Raw genomic sequence first — 19,482 nt, 5'->3', positions numbered from 1 at the left:
TTGTCTATTTCCATGCTAGACCTCAGGTGTCATTCGCTGGTTTCTGTTCGTTCATGAGGTTATCAGAGAAATTATACACGTTCAAATGTATGACATCTCTTTATTCACGTGAAAGGGAAAAGATAAGCAAGCCCAATCATGCTTTAATGCCTCAGTTGTCAAGAACGCCATCTTTTCTCCACCCTCGTGGCCGCCATATTGAATATCTTTAACGGATAGGACCGAACTACTTCGCCTGTCAACGCGCATTCCACTAGACAAAATAGTCCACAAAAAAGGTGCTTCTTTTCCACATACTATGGTTCTATTATACAAACGCGTCAGGTGCAACCGTTTAGGGATAAATATATATTCTTTGTATATCATCTATTATTAAGAAGACATGTTTTTGTCATAGTTGTGTGCACATAGACCCGGCAAATTGGCGTATGAAGATAGTTTGTGCTGACGCGAAGAGGCTGGCAACAGTTGCCGTAGGAATAAACGCCATAGCCACCGTAGCTGTGACGACTGTTACCCACCAACACGACCAACTAAGGTGATTTTTCTTTTCCTTTAGACACTTGTGTATAGTCAAGATGTAGACTTGTTATTGCAGCGTTTAAAAACAGTTATCTAGATAAATTTCGATGTATATGTAATCATAACTGAGAGTAATATTTTCACGTATGTTCATCGCTGTTGTTGTGTAAAAATGGCGAAGGATATGCGGCGTTTTTCATCTCTATCGGTAAATGCGGTCGATCTAAGGCGGCATTTTCAAATTTCAGAAGTCATACCATGCCCATGTCAGATGGGTAGGAGTAACAATTGTGGTGTTTGCACATCGGATATTTTTCGTCGGAAAATATTTTACAGCGTTCCTGTGGCATGGAGTTGTTAGAAGTGGGTCATAAAACGCCCTGTTTCACCATGTGCTAAGATACCACACTGTGTAGCAACTATGCTACTATGGACTGCTTCTAAGGCACCATTCAAGTTGCTTGGTAACCATGAAGTGTGACCCCTGCCAAAAGTGTTTAAGGTGCTTGTATTTACTTTACACACATAGTGATAGCATTGTTTACATAAGAATGAATAAGTAGACATTAGAAATGAAAGTTGAAGTGACTGTGTGACAATTTGTTACAATGTGTCAATCATTAGCGATATGGAGTACCAACTTTTCATGAAAACTTGAATATGTTTTAGTTAGTTTGATGTGATAACCCAAGCTTTTCTTAATTTTTAGTGATGAATCAAACATGTTATTTGGATTTTTTGTGTTAATTATAAATTACACACAGCATGGTCAGATCTGTTGAATTATAAGTGTAGCACTATTTTTCAGGGCTCTATATTATTTGCAGAAGCCTAAGGCCTGGGGTTATCTACCAACAGACCGAGTAATTATACGAATAGAATTTATCCTCAGCATGATAATAACCCTAAAACAACCCCATAAAATTAAACAACATGGCAGAGTCACTCAAACCAAACTGATGATGCAACTCAAGAATAAAACCGGTTGACAATGGATTATGTCACTACAAATCGTGAGACATCATTCAACCTTGGACTTTGATTCTGCCATTACTGGAGGGAGAAAATTTGTGAGCTATTCAAGCATCAATTTTTGGGAATTTGTGTGGTCAGTAGTGCGATGATTGAGTATAGTGATTTATGATGGCCAATACAAGGAAGTTCAGACAACTGCCTAAACAATAGTAAACATTGCACTTCATGGCATTGTTTGATGTACACAAATACCCTTCTAAATCGCAATTGTTTTCTTCTAAATATATGCACACGACATAGTTGACCGATGCATCATAATTTGACTTAACTGGTGAGATGTAGGCACAATCAAAGGAAGCGACAACACCATACCAATGCAGTCAGACTCCATTTTTATTTATGTAGTATAAATGTAATCTGACATCATATGGCAATGTGATTGGCAGTTGCCTGTTGTTAGGCAAAATGGGGATGTCATATTAGCTTGTAGTAATTTTTCCTCTGTTTTGATGATGTGTAACAGTGATTGTTTGGTAAAGAATAGTTCCAATTCCATCCTCCTTGAAATCTGTAAAACAAAAAAGATATTTCAACTCCTGCGTATAGACTATTGATGGGTAGATATGATGGACACACACCATTGATAATATCTAATGAAAGTCAGCTCATACCCTTGGTTTTATGTAGCATGAAAACAAGAAAACATTTTGAGAATTGTAAAGAATTCTTTTTATACCTAAAGAGTAAGGACCAAACAGCAAGCTCTTAGGTTCATTTGCAAAATATGTGAACATAGGAAAAAGACTCTGACTAAAGACAAATGTCTGTCAGAATTTTATTTTTATTTATATTTTGAAAAAGGACAATAATGACAATAAATTTATGATAATGCTACAAAATTTAATAGCTACTATCATGTTTTTTCTTGTCCTCCAAAAGCAGGGCTCTTCATGAATTATGTCAAGTGATATAAGATATTAGCTCTGGAAGATTTTGAAAAAGTCTTTCAAGTGCCTAAAATATGTACAATTCTGAAACCATGTGTTGTAATACTGTTACTTTCACAGTTATTGTGCATGTTGATAGGCATTGTAGCATGCAGGTCTCGCGAAAATAAAAGAATTAAGGCTTTATATTTTCTTCCAAATGTCTTTGATATTGACTTTGTCGGACATGTCAGGTTATCTCTGACATTTCAGTGAAGTGATGATCAAATAAAGTTGTCGCTGCGTACAGGTTTATGTAAACATATTATCTACCACACTATTGGACATTATCTATTGTTGGAAGATGCAAGTAATATAAATAACCTTAGGATATGATATTTAGTTGTCAGATACTTTGCTGTGTCAAAGTTATTAAATGTAGGACATTTTCTTTTTGTTATCTAGTCTCAAAATATTTGAAATATTGAAGCTTTTTTTGTAACATTTGGTCCCTTTTCTACATATCATGCTTAGTTAATGGAGACCTTGTATTATAATTTTATGAACATGATTATATTACGTAGTGGTAGATCAATTTGAGGTATACCAATTCATGGTGTTCATTCCTTAATTTGTCTTCTCTTAACTTCTCTTTTTGATCTGCAGTTAATCACATCAATGAAATATTCAGAACAAACAATAAGTATGACCAATTAGTAGCCCTATTAGTAATTGTTGACTGGACACAATACACACAGATGAAAAATGTGGTATGTCTGCATAGCTCTTCTCTTTCTTGTCCAATAATTATTTACACAATAGTTATTGTAATTAATTGTATACTGGGGCAATTGCCTGTAAATCCCTCCTTCATTTGTGTGATGTTTGGTAATCCTAATTAGAGTTCCTTGTCACTTTGAGTTACTTTGTCTTTTTTTGCATTGTTTTAAATGTTGTAATTGGCATTAATTATACTGACTGGCATGTTTTGATTGCAGAGTGGTGTGCCAATGGCCACCCAAACCTATGTAACAGACCTACAGGCTATGAACCCAGCCACATTGCAAGTACAGCAAGTAAGTCATCACCATATATTCCCCTGCCTTCAATAATAGATGTTGACTTTATTGATTTCTTCTGATTGAAGAAGTCTGTTGATTCCTTGTAGTTGTGTGTTCAATAGATCTGTACCTAGTAAACTGCAGGATTATGTTGGCTATTGGTCTATATTTGAGGAACTTTGCTTTTAGCTGTTATCACCTGTGTAGATATTGTGTCAGTTCCCTTTCCATACAGCTATTTTGTTATGGTACCTGCTATTTAGCCTGTTCATACTAGGTATTGTTACACAAGCTGAATACTGAACTATGAAGTTAAGTAATCACTTATTATGCATATATCAGGGATACATGGGGGCAGTCGGGTAGCCTAGTGGTTAAATCGTTTGCTTGTCACACCGAAGACCCAGGTTCGATTCCTGTCATGTGTACAATGTATGAAGCCCATTTCTAGTGTCCCCGGCCGTGATATTGCTGGAATATTGCTAAAAGCTGCTTAAACGTGTTAAGATCAAACTCTCTCACTCACAGGGATGCATATTTTGAGGGCAGACATCAATAAAAAAATAATGTAAAACATTTTGTGACTTAGTCTTATGTGCTTACTGTCTACCCTCATCCATTCCTTGTTCAGCATCGTCTTTTCTGTGCCACTACTGGGATTGTTCTGTAAGAAACGTCTACCACTGTGCACTGTAGGAGTTACACCACACTTTTTATCTACCGGTACATCTGTCAGTGGCTACACATATAATATTTTTGAAATCAAAATACCAATCTCTCCCTTCATCACTTGCCTCCAAATATGTAAGCTTTATGTTTTGGGAAGTGAGCTTGAAATTGAACATTGTTGAATAAGGATTCCAGCGATAGAAACGAAAATTTTTAGTCCACTGGTCTTTATATTGATAACTATTGGGCAGGACTAGTTCCAATTTCTATCACTGGATTGCATATTGAAAACAAACATAGACAGCATGGTCAGTGGTATTTTTGAGGGAGACGTTACCCATACCATGTTTTGTTTTCAATCTGGAATCATTGTTCTATGTTATACTTTTGAGGAAGTAAAACATACATTCTTGGAGGGAATTGTGATTAAGAAAAAGATAGGTATGCAGATATTAAGAATCTTGTAGGATTTAATGTAGAAGGACGTTGTAAATCCAACAGGGCACATTGACTTTTCTTCTTGGTTGATCAGTAGTCCCCAGTAGTGACACACTGATAATCAGTAAAACAAGGAATGCTTGAGGATACACATTAACGACAGCGTGCACCTGGTAGGTACAAGCAATGGTGTAGGAATCAGAAAAATGTGATTAGAAAAGTGGAATTAATTCTTATCATCCAGAGAGTCTAAGATTGCTAGTCCACAGTTCTCTCACTTAATGTTTTTCTGGGAGTCATAATGGAAGAATTATCCGTGTAAAAATTGTTCATTGTAAATATTTTGTGTCTCTTGCTATTCAATTTTGGCTGTAATTTCATTTTCTATATCATGTATATAGATTTTCTGCACATTTCACTTAAAACTATATTAAGTTTGTTGGTTTTCAAGAGCAGATCTGGAAAATGCCATTTACGATTGTGTTTTCAAACAGTATTAGTATTGTTTTCTGTTGTATAATTTGTGCATGCTCCAGTGACGTAACAATTCATATTATAATAAATGCAGTTCTGTGTGTGGTTATCAATGCATGTACTTTTACACAGGCTTTGGGTTTAAATCTTTCCACTGATGGGGTAAGTGGGATGCCATGCTTGCAGTGTAGATTTCTTGTCGTAACTGCTGCACATAGCTAGATCAATCGAAAGTGACATGGACGGGAGATAAACTTAGTTCTGTAGTAGAGTAATGAATACTGATCACGTTTCAACAAGATATTTGCTTTCTAGCACCTACATATCTCTTGCTTTGGTTTCATCTTTCATCTGTCAAATGTTCCCTCCAATAATCTTGAACACCATACTAACAGTGACTTCTTGACAAGTTATCAGTGGTTATATAGGCTTACAGCTTTGCTTTGTTTATTTTATATACAATACTTGTAGTGTTAAGCAGTTGTTGCCATGTCCATGATTACTGTTTACTAGATTAAGTTTTGATATCATTTCTTTTTACATATTTCTCAACCAGAATTCAAAATGAATGCTTCCTCAGAGTTAGAAATTGGCACTAGTCCTATTGTCCTTACCAAACTGCCCAATAGTAAAGGCATCCTAAGGGCTAGTAAAAATTGGTCCATTTTAAGGGTTTTGGTATATGTTATCATTATAAGGACTAGTGGACAAAAGCTGTTAGTTTCTAACCCTGATTCCTACTATGTTTTATATCCTTAGATAATTTTTTTAATAGAAAACAAGACACTTCTTTAGGTATGTTAAACATGTAATTATGGTCATTGGCAATACAAGTTTTAAAAAAAATCAAAATATGTAAAGCATTTTATAAATGTTATTAATACTGCAGTGTTTTCATTGAGTTTAGTCACAACAAATCAAATTACTGACACAATAAATGCTTACAATGACTATACTTTAACTGATAAATGACAGTAATTTGCTTAGACATGAAGTTATTTCATTGGATTGTTTTGGGTTTTTTTGCATTAAGTATGTTAAATGTATTTCAAAGAAAATATTTTCTTCAACTTATTTCATGTAAATTGTTTTTCATTCGTGACAGATTCCAGTATTGTTTTCAGCTGTTAATATGGAAGTGAAAGTAAGCAATGGATATTAGAGAACAGATGAACTTGTTCATGTATTGGATATTGATGAGATCTGATGTTAACTGTTTCAGGCAGCAGTAGTGAAAGCAACAACAGCCTCCGGTAGCAGTGTGCAGACAGCATCCAACAAAGTGGCGCCCACAACAACCATCATCCAGCCTGCTCAGGCCCACTCCGGCCAGCAGTTCATCGTCACCAGTGAGTTTAAGGCTTGGCTGTCGTCACATGTTAATGAATAACTAAATTCCTTTCAATACACTATCCTTACAGCAAACCTCAGCTAGTGCTTAACAGTCATAATTATTTGGAAATAAATAATTCATGGAGGTGTTCACTCAGTATGAAACTGTTACCATGATGAATAATTAAAAACAATCTATGTTTACAGGTTCTTTAAATATTTGATGGGCATTAATTGGTGTTAATGCAGTTCTGAACCTAATCCTTGAATTGTTAAGATGCTTCAAAGAAGGGTTCGCAATATGAGGAGGGTAGATTTATACTTGGCTTGTATCTCAGTTTCAGAATATCCGCTCACAAATTATGGCTTAAATAATTTAATAGCATATTTGATTCTATCTTTAAATACCCTGAAAATACTATTAGATACTGGTTACCTGTGGAGACCAATCATTTGTGGCCTGGTCATCGTTGCTGTTGCCTGTAGAAATTGTCTTGCTAAAGCAGCCTTAAGACAGTCGTCATGCATTGTCACAGTCGGAGGCCATACTATTGGTGGAGAGCTTATAATGGTACCCATGGCACGCTTATTTTTTTTCTTACAACTATGTTACATGGTTATCTTGAGTGAGTATTGATGTAGATGATTTGTTTCCTTAAAGTCCTGATCTTACTTTTTATGTTCCAGCTACAGTGGGTGAGCAGGTGGAGCAAGGCCAAGAGACCGTCACTTTGCAGGGAGGACAGACTGTATATCAGTCACAAGTACAGTACGTAGATGGATCTGATCCAAGTATCTACGCAACTACAAATGGCCAAATGTACGAATAAGTGTTCAGAGTTAAATGAAACCTAGATGTGGAGTGGCGATGTTGAGCTGCTGTTGATGGCGTTCCGCATGATATGTTTAACCAGCACCGTCTGTCTGCCTGTCTGTCGCCTGTCCTCCTGGTGTTCAGGCGCAAGGCAGCAAGCAAGCGTGTTTCTCAGCACTTTGTTGATACTGACCTACCTACTACCTACCTACCGACAGGAGCATGTGCCTTGTCGCCAACTGCCGTGTTGATGATTTGATTCTCTGTTGTGTTCTCTCACCTAGATCTATTGTCACCTCATTCTGGAGTGTGCTGTGTCCTTCTACACTGTCTATTCATGCCTGTGCTGCTTTTCATATACTGTGACATCAGAGAAATCATACAGGATAAAACATCCACTCCCTTATCCAAGGCCATGGAATCCGTTCTTCAACTTGCTGAATACTTACAAGCATTTGCCATTTATCACATACTGCATTATTTCTCTGACAGTTGAATCATGTCGTGTTACAATGGTTATCACATTGCTGATTTTTTTTCAAATTTAATTTAAAAGATTTTTTCTTATTTATTCATTATTGAACCGACAAATTGTAGGATATTTCTTCACGATTTACTAATTTAGCAATAATTTCAACATATTTTATGACAGTAAATTGATGTTGTGATCTTGTTATTTTGGATATGAGAGTTTATTTCTTTCTTAATATCATATTTTAGGCAAAACTATCAGGATTATGGGCAGAATGCAATGTACACTCCAGTGTCGGGAACATATTATCAAACAGCCCAAGGAACACAGGTAGGTTTTTCTGGATGTTTTGCATTGTGATTTGATGACACTGATTACCAGTTGTCTAAGGTGCTGCAATTCACTGTGCAGAGTTTTGTTTCTATGGCTTGCCAAAAACCAACGAACATGGGTTGAAATGCCTGATTCACTCTGATTATGATCCTTGATTTTGTCAGTGGTGGGTTTCAGTGGAATAAATGTCTTAAGACCTGCATCACTTCAGTCTTTCCTACCACATAAAGCCATAGTAACTGAAAGCTTTCTCACTCAATCATGCACATTAAGTTATGTATGTCTTGTGAAGTTTATTTATGTCAGGAATAAGCATTAATAAAAATATGCTTTATAGTCAGGAATAAGCATCGATAAAAATATACTTTATAGTGCAGCCTTTCTAAGTCTTGTTTTTAACAGTATGAAAACAAATTCACCATAAACAATTTATGTCAAAAGATGTGTCTACTGGCTTAAACTTTCAGTAGATTATGTTGTTAGTATATGGACCAGTATCTGCTGATCTCACTTGATACGCTTGATCAACATGATCAAGAGAAACTCTGCCTTCGGAAAAGTAGCTGAAGTCATGGATTGCATTCATCATGATTGTACCTTTTTCCTATGAATGTGCAAGTAGTACATTGATGTCTGGTGGTATATTTAGGTTGCCACTGGGATCGTTCCGATGGGATCTGCTGTGCAAGCAGTACAGGGTCAACTCATTCAACAGCAGGGAGGCACATATCTCATCCAGGGGGGCACAATGGATGGGGAGGGCACCCCTCTAACCCACACAACCAGAGCATCACCTGCCACGGTGAGTTTGTTTATGTCAGTTATGTCTTGCTGTTGTGAGTCTCAGCCTCAGATTTACCTACCCATGCTCACTGATCTAACTATCTGGCCTAACCTCACAAAGTCTTGGTCTGGGTCACTGCTTACCTATAGCTAGTTTTATATTATGCTTGCATATCTTTCCACCATAGCCTTCTTATTTGTCTGTCTTTAAGATACAGTAGAAACTGGACTTTCTGTGAAATAGTGGGAAAGGTATCTTTCCAGGTTACTAACATGCTGGCGATAATTTCCTTGCTGATGTAGACAGTATGTTTCACAAGAATCACACTTGGTCCAGATCGAGTGGATGTGAAGTCAGACTCAAATCTTGACTATAACCACTTTTTCGCTGTCATTTATGTCAGGCAATTATTTCAGGTTTTCTAAATTGTATTTGTCTATTTACAGATGTATCAAGTAATCAGGGATTAAATGTATTAATGTAGTTGTGTATCATGCATAACAACCTAATGTGTAACCCATGTTTGCTGTGTGCAACTAACACAAATCCTGTTGTATTCACTAACCAGGATAGCACTCTACTTGATTGATGCCAAAATTCTTCATGTGCACTATGTTCTAAAGATACAATATGACAAAGTGTGAACCATTTAACATGTAACATTGGTAACAAAAGTCATGGTTAAACTATGGCTGTTGTGAGGGTGATCTTTGGAACTCTGTGCATGTATGTAAACAGATACCGAAATTCTTTACCCACACTTAGTTCTATTTGAAATGCATCTAAACCGTGTCTCAGATTCTGTGTATTGTAGACTTAGAATGTGTCGTCAACTTTTGCATGCTGATTTTGTGCAGATACCTTGTAAAGTGCTACTGACGGTAGCCCTAGATATTGAAAACTGTGCATGGTGATGGCTGTGTCTCATTTGGATTAACATTGTCTCAGATTTCTTATTTGTTTTTTTATTACAGAAATATCACGGAGTTTATGAAGTACGTACCTCATTTTTGTATTTTAATCAGTCTTTTGTAAGCCGCACACAGTGTTACAGCAGTACAAATCTGAGACACGGTTTTCAGTGCGTTTATTTTTCTTTTGTTTAATTATTTATGTACTTTTGTTTTCATTTGTCACCCATTCATTTCATTTTTTGTAGACTAAATTGTGAAGATGAACCAGTTACATATGTATATATATATATATACATGGCACTTTGAATGGTGTCATGTGATTTTAGGTTTCATGTAACGCTGTTGTGAGAATGTAGTCTTCAACTGTTTTGAGAGTATCTTCACTTGCATGCAGTTTGAAGTATTGTTTATTGGTAACTGAAATCTTTCTATTACCTTCTCAAGAAACATGATGAATACTAAGGCTACATGCTAAATCTGTAACATTTTTGCACTTGTCATGGGTGTGTTGTATGTATTCAGAAAAAAAGTAATATTGTAATAAGATTTCCTAGACATGTCATTGTACGTTGAATATCATATCATTACTAAGATGAGAAATGCTCATATTTTGACAAGATTACTAAAATATGATTGGTTGCCAGGTTCAATGGCTGCTAGACAACTACGAGACTGCTGAGGGCGTGAGTCTGCCTCGAAGTACACTGTACTATCATTACTTGCGACACTGTCAAGAGCAGAACCTTGACCCCATGAACCCAGCATCGTTTGGAAAACTTATCCGATCTGTATTCTTGGGACTCCGCACACGAAGATTGGGAACCAGGTAAAGTCTGACCATTTTAACAAGCCTTTATGATATCTTTTAATGATGCTATTGTTAACCTGTGATGAATCCTGATTGTCTGTGAGTAACACATTCTGATTGTTTGCTTTCAGGGGGAACTCGAAGTATCATTATTATGGTATTCGTATCAAGGCAAATTCTCCCCTCAACCAGTTCACTGATGACCAAACCATGGCCATGCGCCAGCAGCCAATGTATCAAAGTAAAAAGTAAGTACAATACAATACTGGAAGTAGATTTACAGAAGTAAGGTTTCCCAGAAGAAAATGTCATTGCTTGTTGTTGAAGCCTCCTATTTAGTTTTCTTTTACAATTCTGACATCTGCTAGACAGTTGATTATAAACCTTGGAAAACAAATGAAGTATAGTTACCGGGTATACACATGCTCCTCTCAGATTTAAACATAGTCCTTTCTGGGAAGTGTTTACTTAGATCCATAATAGCTACATCTTACACTCCAGGCCAAGCAACAGTAAGATGGATGGATCTGAAGGGGATACCAGCAGCCAGGGAAGTCACACACCTGGGTCACAGGAGACAAACTCGTCTCAGCAGCAGCACCAGCAGTTCCTTGGTGATGCATCCACAGCCATCCCAAACTTTGAGGACATAGATACGAGCAGTGACCCCCTCCCGGATGGAGTCACTCCAGCTGAGATCAGAACCTTTCAAAAGATGTACAGAGAGCATGCAGAGGTCAGCCATTTCATTCGCTCTTCGTATTTAATGTCAGGTTTTATTAAGACAATTGTAAAGGTTATGTTCAGTAAAACTAGTTAGCTCTTCTGAGTGTTTCTGCTCAGCTTCAGAATGAATGACAAATGTCCGTGTAGTACATGAGAGGAATGTGTTTTCATGTATATTCTGTATGTAATTTAACATAGTTAAATTTCATCATGTTTTCCTTATTTTCCAGGCTGTAGTCGATGTTGTAGTCAATCTGCAGTTCTCTCTCATCGAAGCGCTCTGGCAAGGCTTCTGGAGGAATCAGCAATCAGAACAAAATAGGTAGGTCAGAGCCCCTACGAAACCAAGAATGTCTACTTGTCCGAATAGTGAAAACATATAGCAATTGGCTTTCATCCCTGAATTAATGTTAAGACTTCCAAAACTGTTGAGCATCAGTCTGAAAGCATTTCTGGTTCAATTCATGTTGTGTTTTTAGGGTTGGTGATTTGCTAAAAGGACTTAATTGGAGATTTATTTTTTTTCAGTGCGGATAATGAATTTGAGAAACGACTGCCAAAAGAGAAGCTGTTTGCTTTGTGTAAATATGAACCTGTTCAGAAATATGTGCGAAGATCTGATTATGCTTTCTATCAAGCATTAGTGGAAGTATTGATTCCTGATGTTCTGAGGCCTATTCCTAGTAAGTACTTCATCAGCTTCTGGTTTAATTTGTCAACATTTTGGATCATGAGTACTGTACTTCAAATTATATGTAATGCAGATATCTTTTAAGGAATTTTATACGCTTTTTTATGGTTACAATGTTGGTTGCAAATATTGCATGTTAATCATATATCGCATCTACAATGATTTCAGGTTCTCTGACTCAGGCCATCAGAAACTTTGCCAAGAGTTTAGAAAATTGGCTTAAGAGTGCCATGGTAGATGTGCCAGAAGATATGGTCAAAACAAAGGTTAGTATTCCAGCAGTCGAGCTGGATTCCAGATCTTCTATAACATGCTTGTCATAAGAGGAGAGGGCGGTCTGGTAGCCTAGTAGTTAAAGCGTTCGCTCGTCACGCCAAAGACCCGGGTTTGATTCCCGACATCGGTACGCTGTGATATTGCTGGAATATTGCTAAAAGCGGCGTAAAACCATACTCACTCACTCATCAGAGGAGACTTGAGATGGATTGGGTTATCTTTATCAGACAATGTACCCCGATTGCTCGGTGATGATGCTCATTTATCAACCACTTGTTCCACCAGTCCACAGTGATTATTTATTTGATGATATAGTCAGAATATTGCTGACTGATGTTTGAAATATTCACGTAGTCACTACATCAGTAGAAGGAAGTGAACCAGTTCATGCATAACTCAGATGATTATGGTGTTTTCAGCATTAATTTACACACCTCTGAAACCGCAGTTGATGTCCTATTATTAGCTTTAATCATATAAAGTTATTCACATGTAATTGATGACTGGTATTGATTGTCACATGTATAATTATGAAAAATAATATCAATAGTGAAGCCAGATTTAACGATATATTGAGATGAGCAACATAGATCATTATCTTTTACCAGGTTGGTGCTGTGAGTGCCTTTGCTCAGACACTGCGACGCTACACATCTCTCAACCATCTGGCTCAGGCTGCGAGAGCCGTGCTACAGAACACATCGCAGATCAACCAGATGCTAACTGATCTCAACAGAGTAGACTTTGCTAATGTGCAGGTATTGAATATGAGCTGAAATAAAGAAATTTGAAGGAATGTTTTCGAGTCAGCTCAAGCTACTCGTCACTCAAAAATTCTGGTGTTCCTGGAGTTCTAGCAAATTAGCTAAAGGGAGATAACTCTAATATTTGTAATTGTTTTCTGTAAAGTCAAAGGGACTTAGGGGCAACTGAAATTTACTTGACATTTTTTAGAAAGTTTACCACAATGTGTGGGAGACAGTGTCTATGTGCCGGTTAATAACAAGCGGAATTTGGCCTGACCTAGTTCTGGTCTGAATAGGCCACTGTGTTTGTCAAATTCAGTATATAAGGGAGCTTTTCAAATAATATTCAAGGACATGGTGTAAGATGTAAAACGGAATGAATTTTAACCAAAATTGATCATATTGTTTTAAATGTGTCTGTGTTGATTCATCTTGAGAAAATGATTTTATTGTAAATTTAGTTTTATGAGGAAAGACTTGCTTTGCCATCTTGTTAATTCCCCTCATCAAAGTTTTCTTGTATAAGTTTTTGTGATGTAAAAATTTCATACTATAAAGGACACTACTGTGTACTTGGAAAGCTATCTAATTTGATAATAAGATACATTAATCTGTTATCTTATATCAAATTCTAGGATTTGCATGACCACACTGAAATTTCATGAAGATAGCATTGCTCTTATTCTATACAGGTTTCATCGCTCTTGTAAATGGTACTCAAGGCTAATAATTAACCGGGCATTGGCCAGTATGTACAAAGATATAGCATAAAACAACGTTTGAATCAAATCAGTAGACTTGATGTAAGAAAGGACATCTGTTTAGTTTTGATTATCGGTAAATGAACACAGTAAGCCAGACATTCTACTGTGTGATTACATGATTAAAAGTACCAGCTGCCTCCAATTTACCAGTTGTAGGAGGGATGTTTCACTGGTTGAATAGAATACTGGTGCCTACTGACCCATGAAGATCCGGGGTAGAATAGCCACCTATACTGGCTGTAATAGGCAACTATGCTTATCGTAAGAGGCAACAAATGGGATCAGGTGGTCAGGCTCGCTGACTTGGTTGATGCATGTCATCGTATCTTATTTGTGTTGATCGATGCTAATGATGTCAATCACTGGATTGTCAGATCCAGACTCGATTATTTACATATCACTGTCATATAGCTTGAATATTGCTGAGTGCGGCGTAAAATAACAAAAACACTCAACCAAACAAACTGGTACTTACTGGTTATTGCAAATATAATGTACCATGTGATTATTATGTTCAATGAGATGATACTTTTAGGTGTAAATCCTTTTTAACTCTAGGAGCAGGCCTCCTGGGTATGTCAGTGTGAAGACGGTGTGGTTCAGCAGCTCCAAGAGGATTTCAAGAAAACACTGAAACAACAAAATTCGCTGGAGCAGTGGGCTGTTTGGTTGGAGGGAGTGGTCAACCAGGTGCTCAAGCCGCATGAGGGAAGTCCAAACTTCCCAAAAGCAGCCAGACAGTTCCTCCTGAAATGGTCCTTTTATAGGTTAGTTCTGACACTGAATCTGGGTAAGCTGTGTCTATGGTTGATTTATTTCCTTAATTTGTACACCATAAAAAATCGCTGAGATAAAAGGACATAGTGATACTTCAGTAATTACTGATGATAAACTATGACCATCTTAAAGAATCCTTCATAATACATTGTTCATCTGCAAACTGTTGGTGTAGAAAGTAATGATAGTTGAGATCTGTCCGTCCGAAAACTTGGTCAGCGCGATTTCTCTTAAACTATTCAGTGGATTCATCTCAAACTTAGTACATATAATCTGTGTCATATGGAGAGTTGCTGTCAAAAGAAAAATGTTTTTTATTAATTGGCCATTGTTTTATGAATTTTTCAACCCTAACCCTATCCTAGCTATTTAATTTGTAACTACTGACGGACTAGGCGGGTCGGGGTATTAGTGAGCCATGCTCACTTTTGCACTTGTTTTATGTATTTTATGCTTTGCCTACACACTGAACATGGTGTTCATTGGTTTTACTATATTTCAGCTCGATGGTGATCCGGGATCTCACATTGCGCAGTGCAGCCAGCTTTGGTTCATTTCATCTCATCCGATTGTTATATGACGAGTACATGTTCTATCTAGTCGAGCACAAGGTTGCCAGGGCAACAGGAGAAACACCCATTGCTGTTATGGGCGAGGTGCGACAGGTAATCCTATCAATGGGTAAATTTGTTTAAGAAGGGCATACCTGTTTGCTGTCAAAAGGGGATATGGTTTGCTAAATTTATTACAATAAAATACAAGCCAGTTTGTCATATCTGGCATTAATAAATGTAGCCAAATTGTGTAAGTTGGTATGCATGAACTTATTTTCTTTGTACTTCATTTTTCAGTTCATAGATCTTAGCAGTGCCATTGCCTTGAGCACACTGGAGTCTGATAAACCTGCTGTGCCATCCCCTCTGCGACACAGTGCAAACAATGTGTCTACATCATCAAACTCCAACACAACTACTGTGATGCTTGTTACATCCAATGCAAGCTCAGCAAATAACAGTACTAGTGTTGCCCCTACAGTTACAGTCCGACCCACAGCCAATGGCCTTCCTGCAACAGGGACAACCACTAGCAGTTCTAATGCAAACACAGTGGTAGTGTTGTCCTCAACTGTAGCTGGAGGTGCACCTGGGACCAGTACCATCACTGGAGCTTCAGGGTCACTACCCACTGCTGTCACGGTGCGAGCTGCAGCAGCTGCCACTGCCCCCAACACAAAAACTCATACAATTCTTGTTATGCCCGTAGCCTCAACAGCAACCTCAGGGGATGTTACAGCTGCCAAACGTCTTAAAACAGAATGAAGTCATTGACAGATTCTTTATATTTTTTTTCCATGGTAACCCATTGTGATGAACATTTTCAACTTGTGATCTAGACATGTGACATACCCAGTTCCTGTAGATTTTATTTATTGTCACAAGGGATGAAGCTTCGGTTTGATACATTCATCCTGTGTGATGTATTGATAGCTTTAAGTATTTTTTATGCTGACAGTTAACACCAAGTTTAGAGATTTGTGTTCATTGCCTGTCAACTGTTGACAAAGTCACTAGGTATTCTTAGTACTGTAGTGATAGCTCCAAGGGAGGCCATGTATTTTTAACTTGAAGCTAGTGGCTTTGTTTTATTTGGCTTTGTTCAAATCTTTTTTTATTTTAGTTGTTATTTGCCTGAAGTTGAAAAGACATTCCTTGCTTTTTAGATGACAGGTTTTGTCAGCTGATTCGTCTGATAGTTGCTTGTTATTGATGGCATAGACTGCCCACACAACCCTACCCAATCAGCTTCGTACAGTGTTTTAGATGTGTACAGTGCTCCCTTCAGTCTTAATGTACATATTACATTTAAGTATTTTCTATGTGTACAAAAGATCAATTATATTTTATGTTGTTGAGGTTTGTGTGCAGCCCTTTGTGGCCACCTCCAGTATTCCTCTAGGATTGTACATACATGTTGTTATTTATATGATGATTATCTGCTGCTGCTGCTGGGTTAGCTGCATCACACCTATGGCAGCTACCCTCCCATTCACACATACACACACACACACACACATGCAATACAAACACATGCAGATACATGTACATGCAGTTCAGTCATACATACACACTCACACTCGCTGGTATGCGAGAGTTCATTCTAGGATCGAGTTCTGAAATGTTGCTATGTCTCTGCAATAGGAGAATCAAATGCATTTGTTAACTGCCATATGAAGTCATTTCAACCTATAATGGTTATGTAGTTGCTTACTTGCTGCAGGTGCTTATAGCCTGACTCCACTGCGAGTTCCGTAAATTACTCGCTACCATTTCTGTTGTTCTTCATGGTATTCAAGCTCCTCTTTGGATGAGAAAGTTTGAACAGCCAGTTACAAATCCCTTTGCTATAGAAAAGGCATTTAAGCTGACTAGTCATGTAAGTCAGGAACTTCTGGGCTTGTTTTCCTTCAAACCTTTATCAAGTTAGAATTTGTTTGTGCTTAATAAAATAATTAAGTAATTCTGTGAAGTTTTTGTAGGGTAAACATGGATAATATCTCTGCCACATTATGCACCTTCATTAAATAGAGGAAATGAGATGCTCAAGAAGTCATTGAATGGGAGTTTTCCATTTTGAAATTTGCCAAATCCTTGTGTTGTATTAGTCTTTCCTCAGCAGATGGGGCACATGTTTCCATGACATTTGTGTCTGTTGCTTGTGACAGTTGTTACAATGATCAATATTTATGCTGTTTTGTATATAGATAAATTGATGCAAACCTTGCTGCCAGTGTTGCTGAGTTGCTCCCCACTCGCCCGCCCGCCGCCTGTTTCATGTGTTCAAACTTACACCTAGGTGATTGGTAACTGTACTGCTGTCTTACTCAAATTGAACTTGATCTATAATATATTGAAGAATGCAACAAAGTATTTTTGTGAATCAAAACAATAATTGTGTAAAATGGCTAGAAATAAATGAAATATAGATCTGACTTTAATGTTTTTTGTGTTTCTGTCATACTTTCGGGATTTTGGGGAACCAGTTTAAAGAGATGTGCCATAAAAAGTCTTTTGGTTGGTTTCATGTTTGTTGCTTATGACCGCACTCAGCAATATTCCAGCTATATGTCAGTGGACTAAATAATCAAGTCTGGCCCAGACAATCCAGTGATTGCCATCTTGAGCATCGATCGATCCATGCAATTGGGATACAATGACATCAACCGAGTCTGCGAGCCTGACCACCCGATCCCGTTAGTCCCTTCTTACCACAAGCTTAGTCATCTTTTACAGCAAGCATGGGTTGCTGAAGACCTATTCTACCCCAAATCTTCACAGGTCATTTGGTTTCATCATGAGTTGTCACATTGTCTGCATTTGCATATTTGCTAAGCAAGTTGGACTAGTTGTCTTATAATCATGAGCAGGTATATCCCTGTTCTTTCAATATCACTTATCATCTCGACAGATTACATCTGGAAGACAAACTTGTGATCATAGGCCGTCTTAGATAATCGAGCCAACTCTATTAATATTAATAAAAATTCACATGACTAAAGAACAACAAATCGCAGCTGAACATATTAAGGGAGTATTCTGGATAAGAAATAACCACACTGCAAGAACTGACTGGACACATTTTCCACTATTTGTAGCATAATTGTGATAGCTCAATTAAGATGTTACAAGTTGGCACAAGAACATTGCTGATTGTAGTGTTACTCCAATTCAGAACCACAATGAGCTAGGTCTCTGAAGCGATCAGTTTAACTAGCTGGGTTTGGGGCATACACGACCCCCAAGACAATTTTGCTTTGATAGATTTCAGGATATTGTTATAATGTAGTTGGCAGTTACTTAACATATTTGCCCCGTGAAGATCCGGGGTACAATAGGTCTTCAGCAACCCATGCTTGTCTTAAAAAGCTAAGCTTGTAGCAGCGACTAATGGGATTGGGTGGTCAGGCACGTTGATTTGGTTGATGCGTATCATCTTATCCCAATTGCATGGATCGGTGCTCAATGACTGGATTGTCTGGTCCAGACTCTATTATTAAACAGACTGGTGTCATATAGCTGGAATATTGCTGAGTGCTGCGTTAAACAACAAACAAACAAACATATCATTTAATAAAGTTCAATCACTGCATCACCATAATAGCTGTTTTCTGCATATATTTCATGCCTGATAATTCAGATGTTCAGAAACAGAAATTCTATAATTAGGAATACCTTTTTTGTATTATTATAGGTAAGTTTGGTGCCTAATTATTTGGCTTCAGTGAGAGTGAGCTGGTGCCTATGTTCGATACTCATTCTTTTATACATGACGTAAGTCAATCTGTTATAAACGATGAAATAAAAATGTTGCGCTTGTCATTTGCCATGGACTTCAAGGGATTTTACGAACTGAACAGTCATGTACACCAGGTGTCATGGTTACCAGGACCACGCGGCTCCCAGTAAGATCCCAATAGTGACCGGTGACGAATATTTATCATTCTATGATTTCAGAAGTTGTAGGGTGGCTGAGTTGTGTTCAACGCTGCTTTTAACAGTATTCCAGTTATATCATGGCGTGTCAGCTTAGAGTGCGAGGATAGCCCGAAGTGATGCAGGTCTCAGACGTTTACCACTTCGGTGAAACCCACGAGCACGGGTATGGTGCTGACAAACCTAGAAACATAATCGGGGCGAACCGGGATTCGAACCCACAATCATAGGTTTCTGGCGTGCCCAAGGGGACGCAACTCTGCACAGCGAATCGCGGCGCCCCAGACGACTGGGCCACCCATGCCACCTCAGAAGTTGTAAATACTTATATTATACGGTGAATCTCTCTCTCTCTCTCTCTCTCTCTCTCTCTCTCTCTCTCTCTCTCTCTCTCTCTCTCTCTCTAATTCAAGCAAGGGTAATAGAACATATACATGAAACCAAGTGTAGTCAGGCCGATTCTTAAATACAAATGTACAACCTTCACAGG

General features: G+C 37.8%; 1 protein-coding gene across 7 annotated transcripts; it reads left to right on the top strand.

Annotated features, from left to right (window-relative positions):
• Positions 1–462: 462 nt before the first annotated feature.
• LOC139478810 (DNA-binding protein RFX2-like) lies at positions 463–17,479 on the top strand. Of its 7 annotated transcripts, none has more exons than XM_071261460.1 (18): positions 463–538; positions 3,422–3,499; positions 5,198–5,227; positions 6,288–6,414; positions 7,091–7,166; positions 7,932–8,013; positions 8,666–8,818; positions 9,775–9,795; positions 10,359–10,540; positions 10,654–10,770; positions 11,024–11,258; positions 11,479–11,570; positions 11,777–11,931; positions 12,108–12,205; positions 12,824–12,973; positions 14,284–14,492; positions 15,005–15,158; positions 15,354–17,479. In XM_071261460.1, the coding sequence occupies exons 2-18, from the start codon at positions 3,434–3,436 to the stop codon at positions 15,819–15,821; spliced, it is 2,415 nt and encodes an 804-aa protein (XP_071117561.1). In that variant the 5' UTR covers positions 463–538; positions 3,422–3,433; the 3' UTR covers positions 15,822–17,479. The 7 variants fall into 7 exon arrangements, with proteins under 7 accessions (XP_071117561.1, XP_071117556.1, XP_071117560.1 ...); XM_071261455.1 differs by having other exon boundaries at positions 7,091–7,217; XM_071261459.1 differs by having other exon boundaries at positions 7,085–7,166.
• The last annotated feature ends 2,003 nt before the right edge of the window (positions 17,480–19,482 follow it).

This window comes from Haliotis cracherodii, unplaced genomic scaffold (assembly GCF_022045235.1).
Source record: "Haliotis cracherodii isolate W230 unplaced genomic scaffold, xgHalCrac1.p SCAF_4, whole genome shotgun sequence".
Lineage (NCBI taxonomy): Eukaryota > Metazoa > Mollusca > Gastropoda > Lepetellida > Haliotidae > Haliotis > Haliotis cracherodii.
The sequence above is the reverse complement of the archived record's forward strand: the minus strand, read 5'-3'. Positions and strand labels throughout refer to the sequence as shown.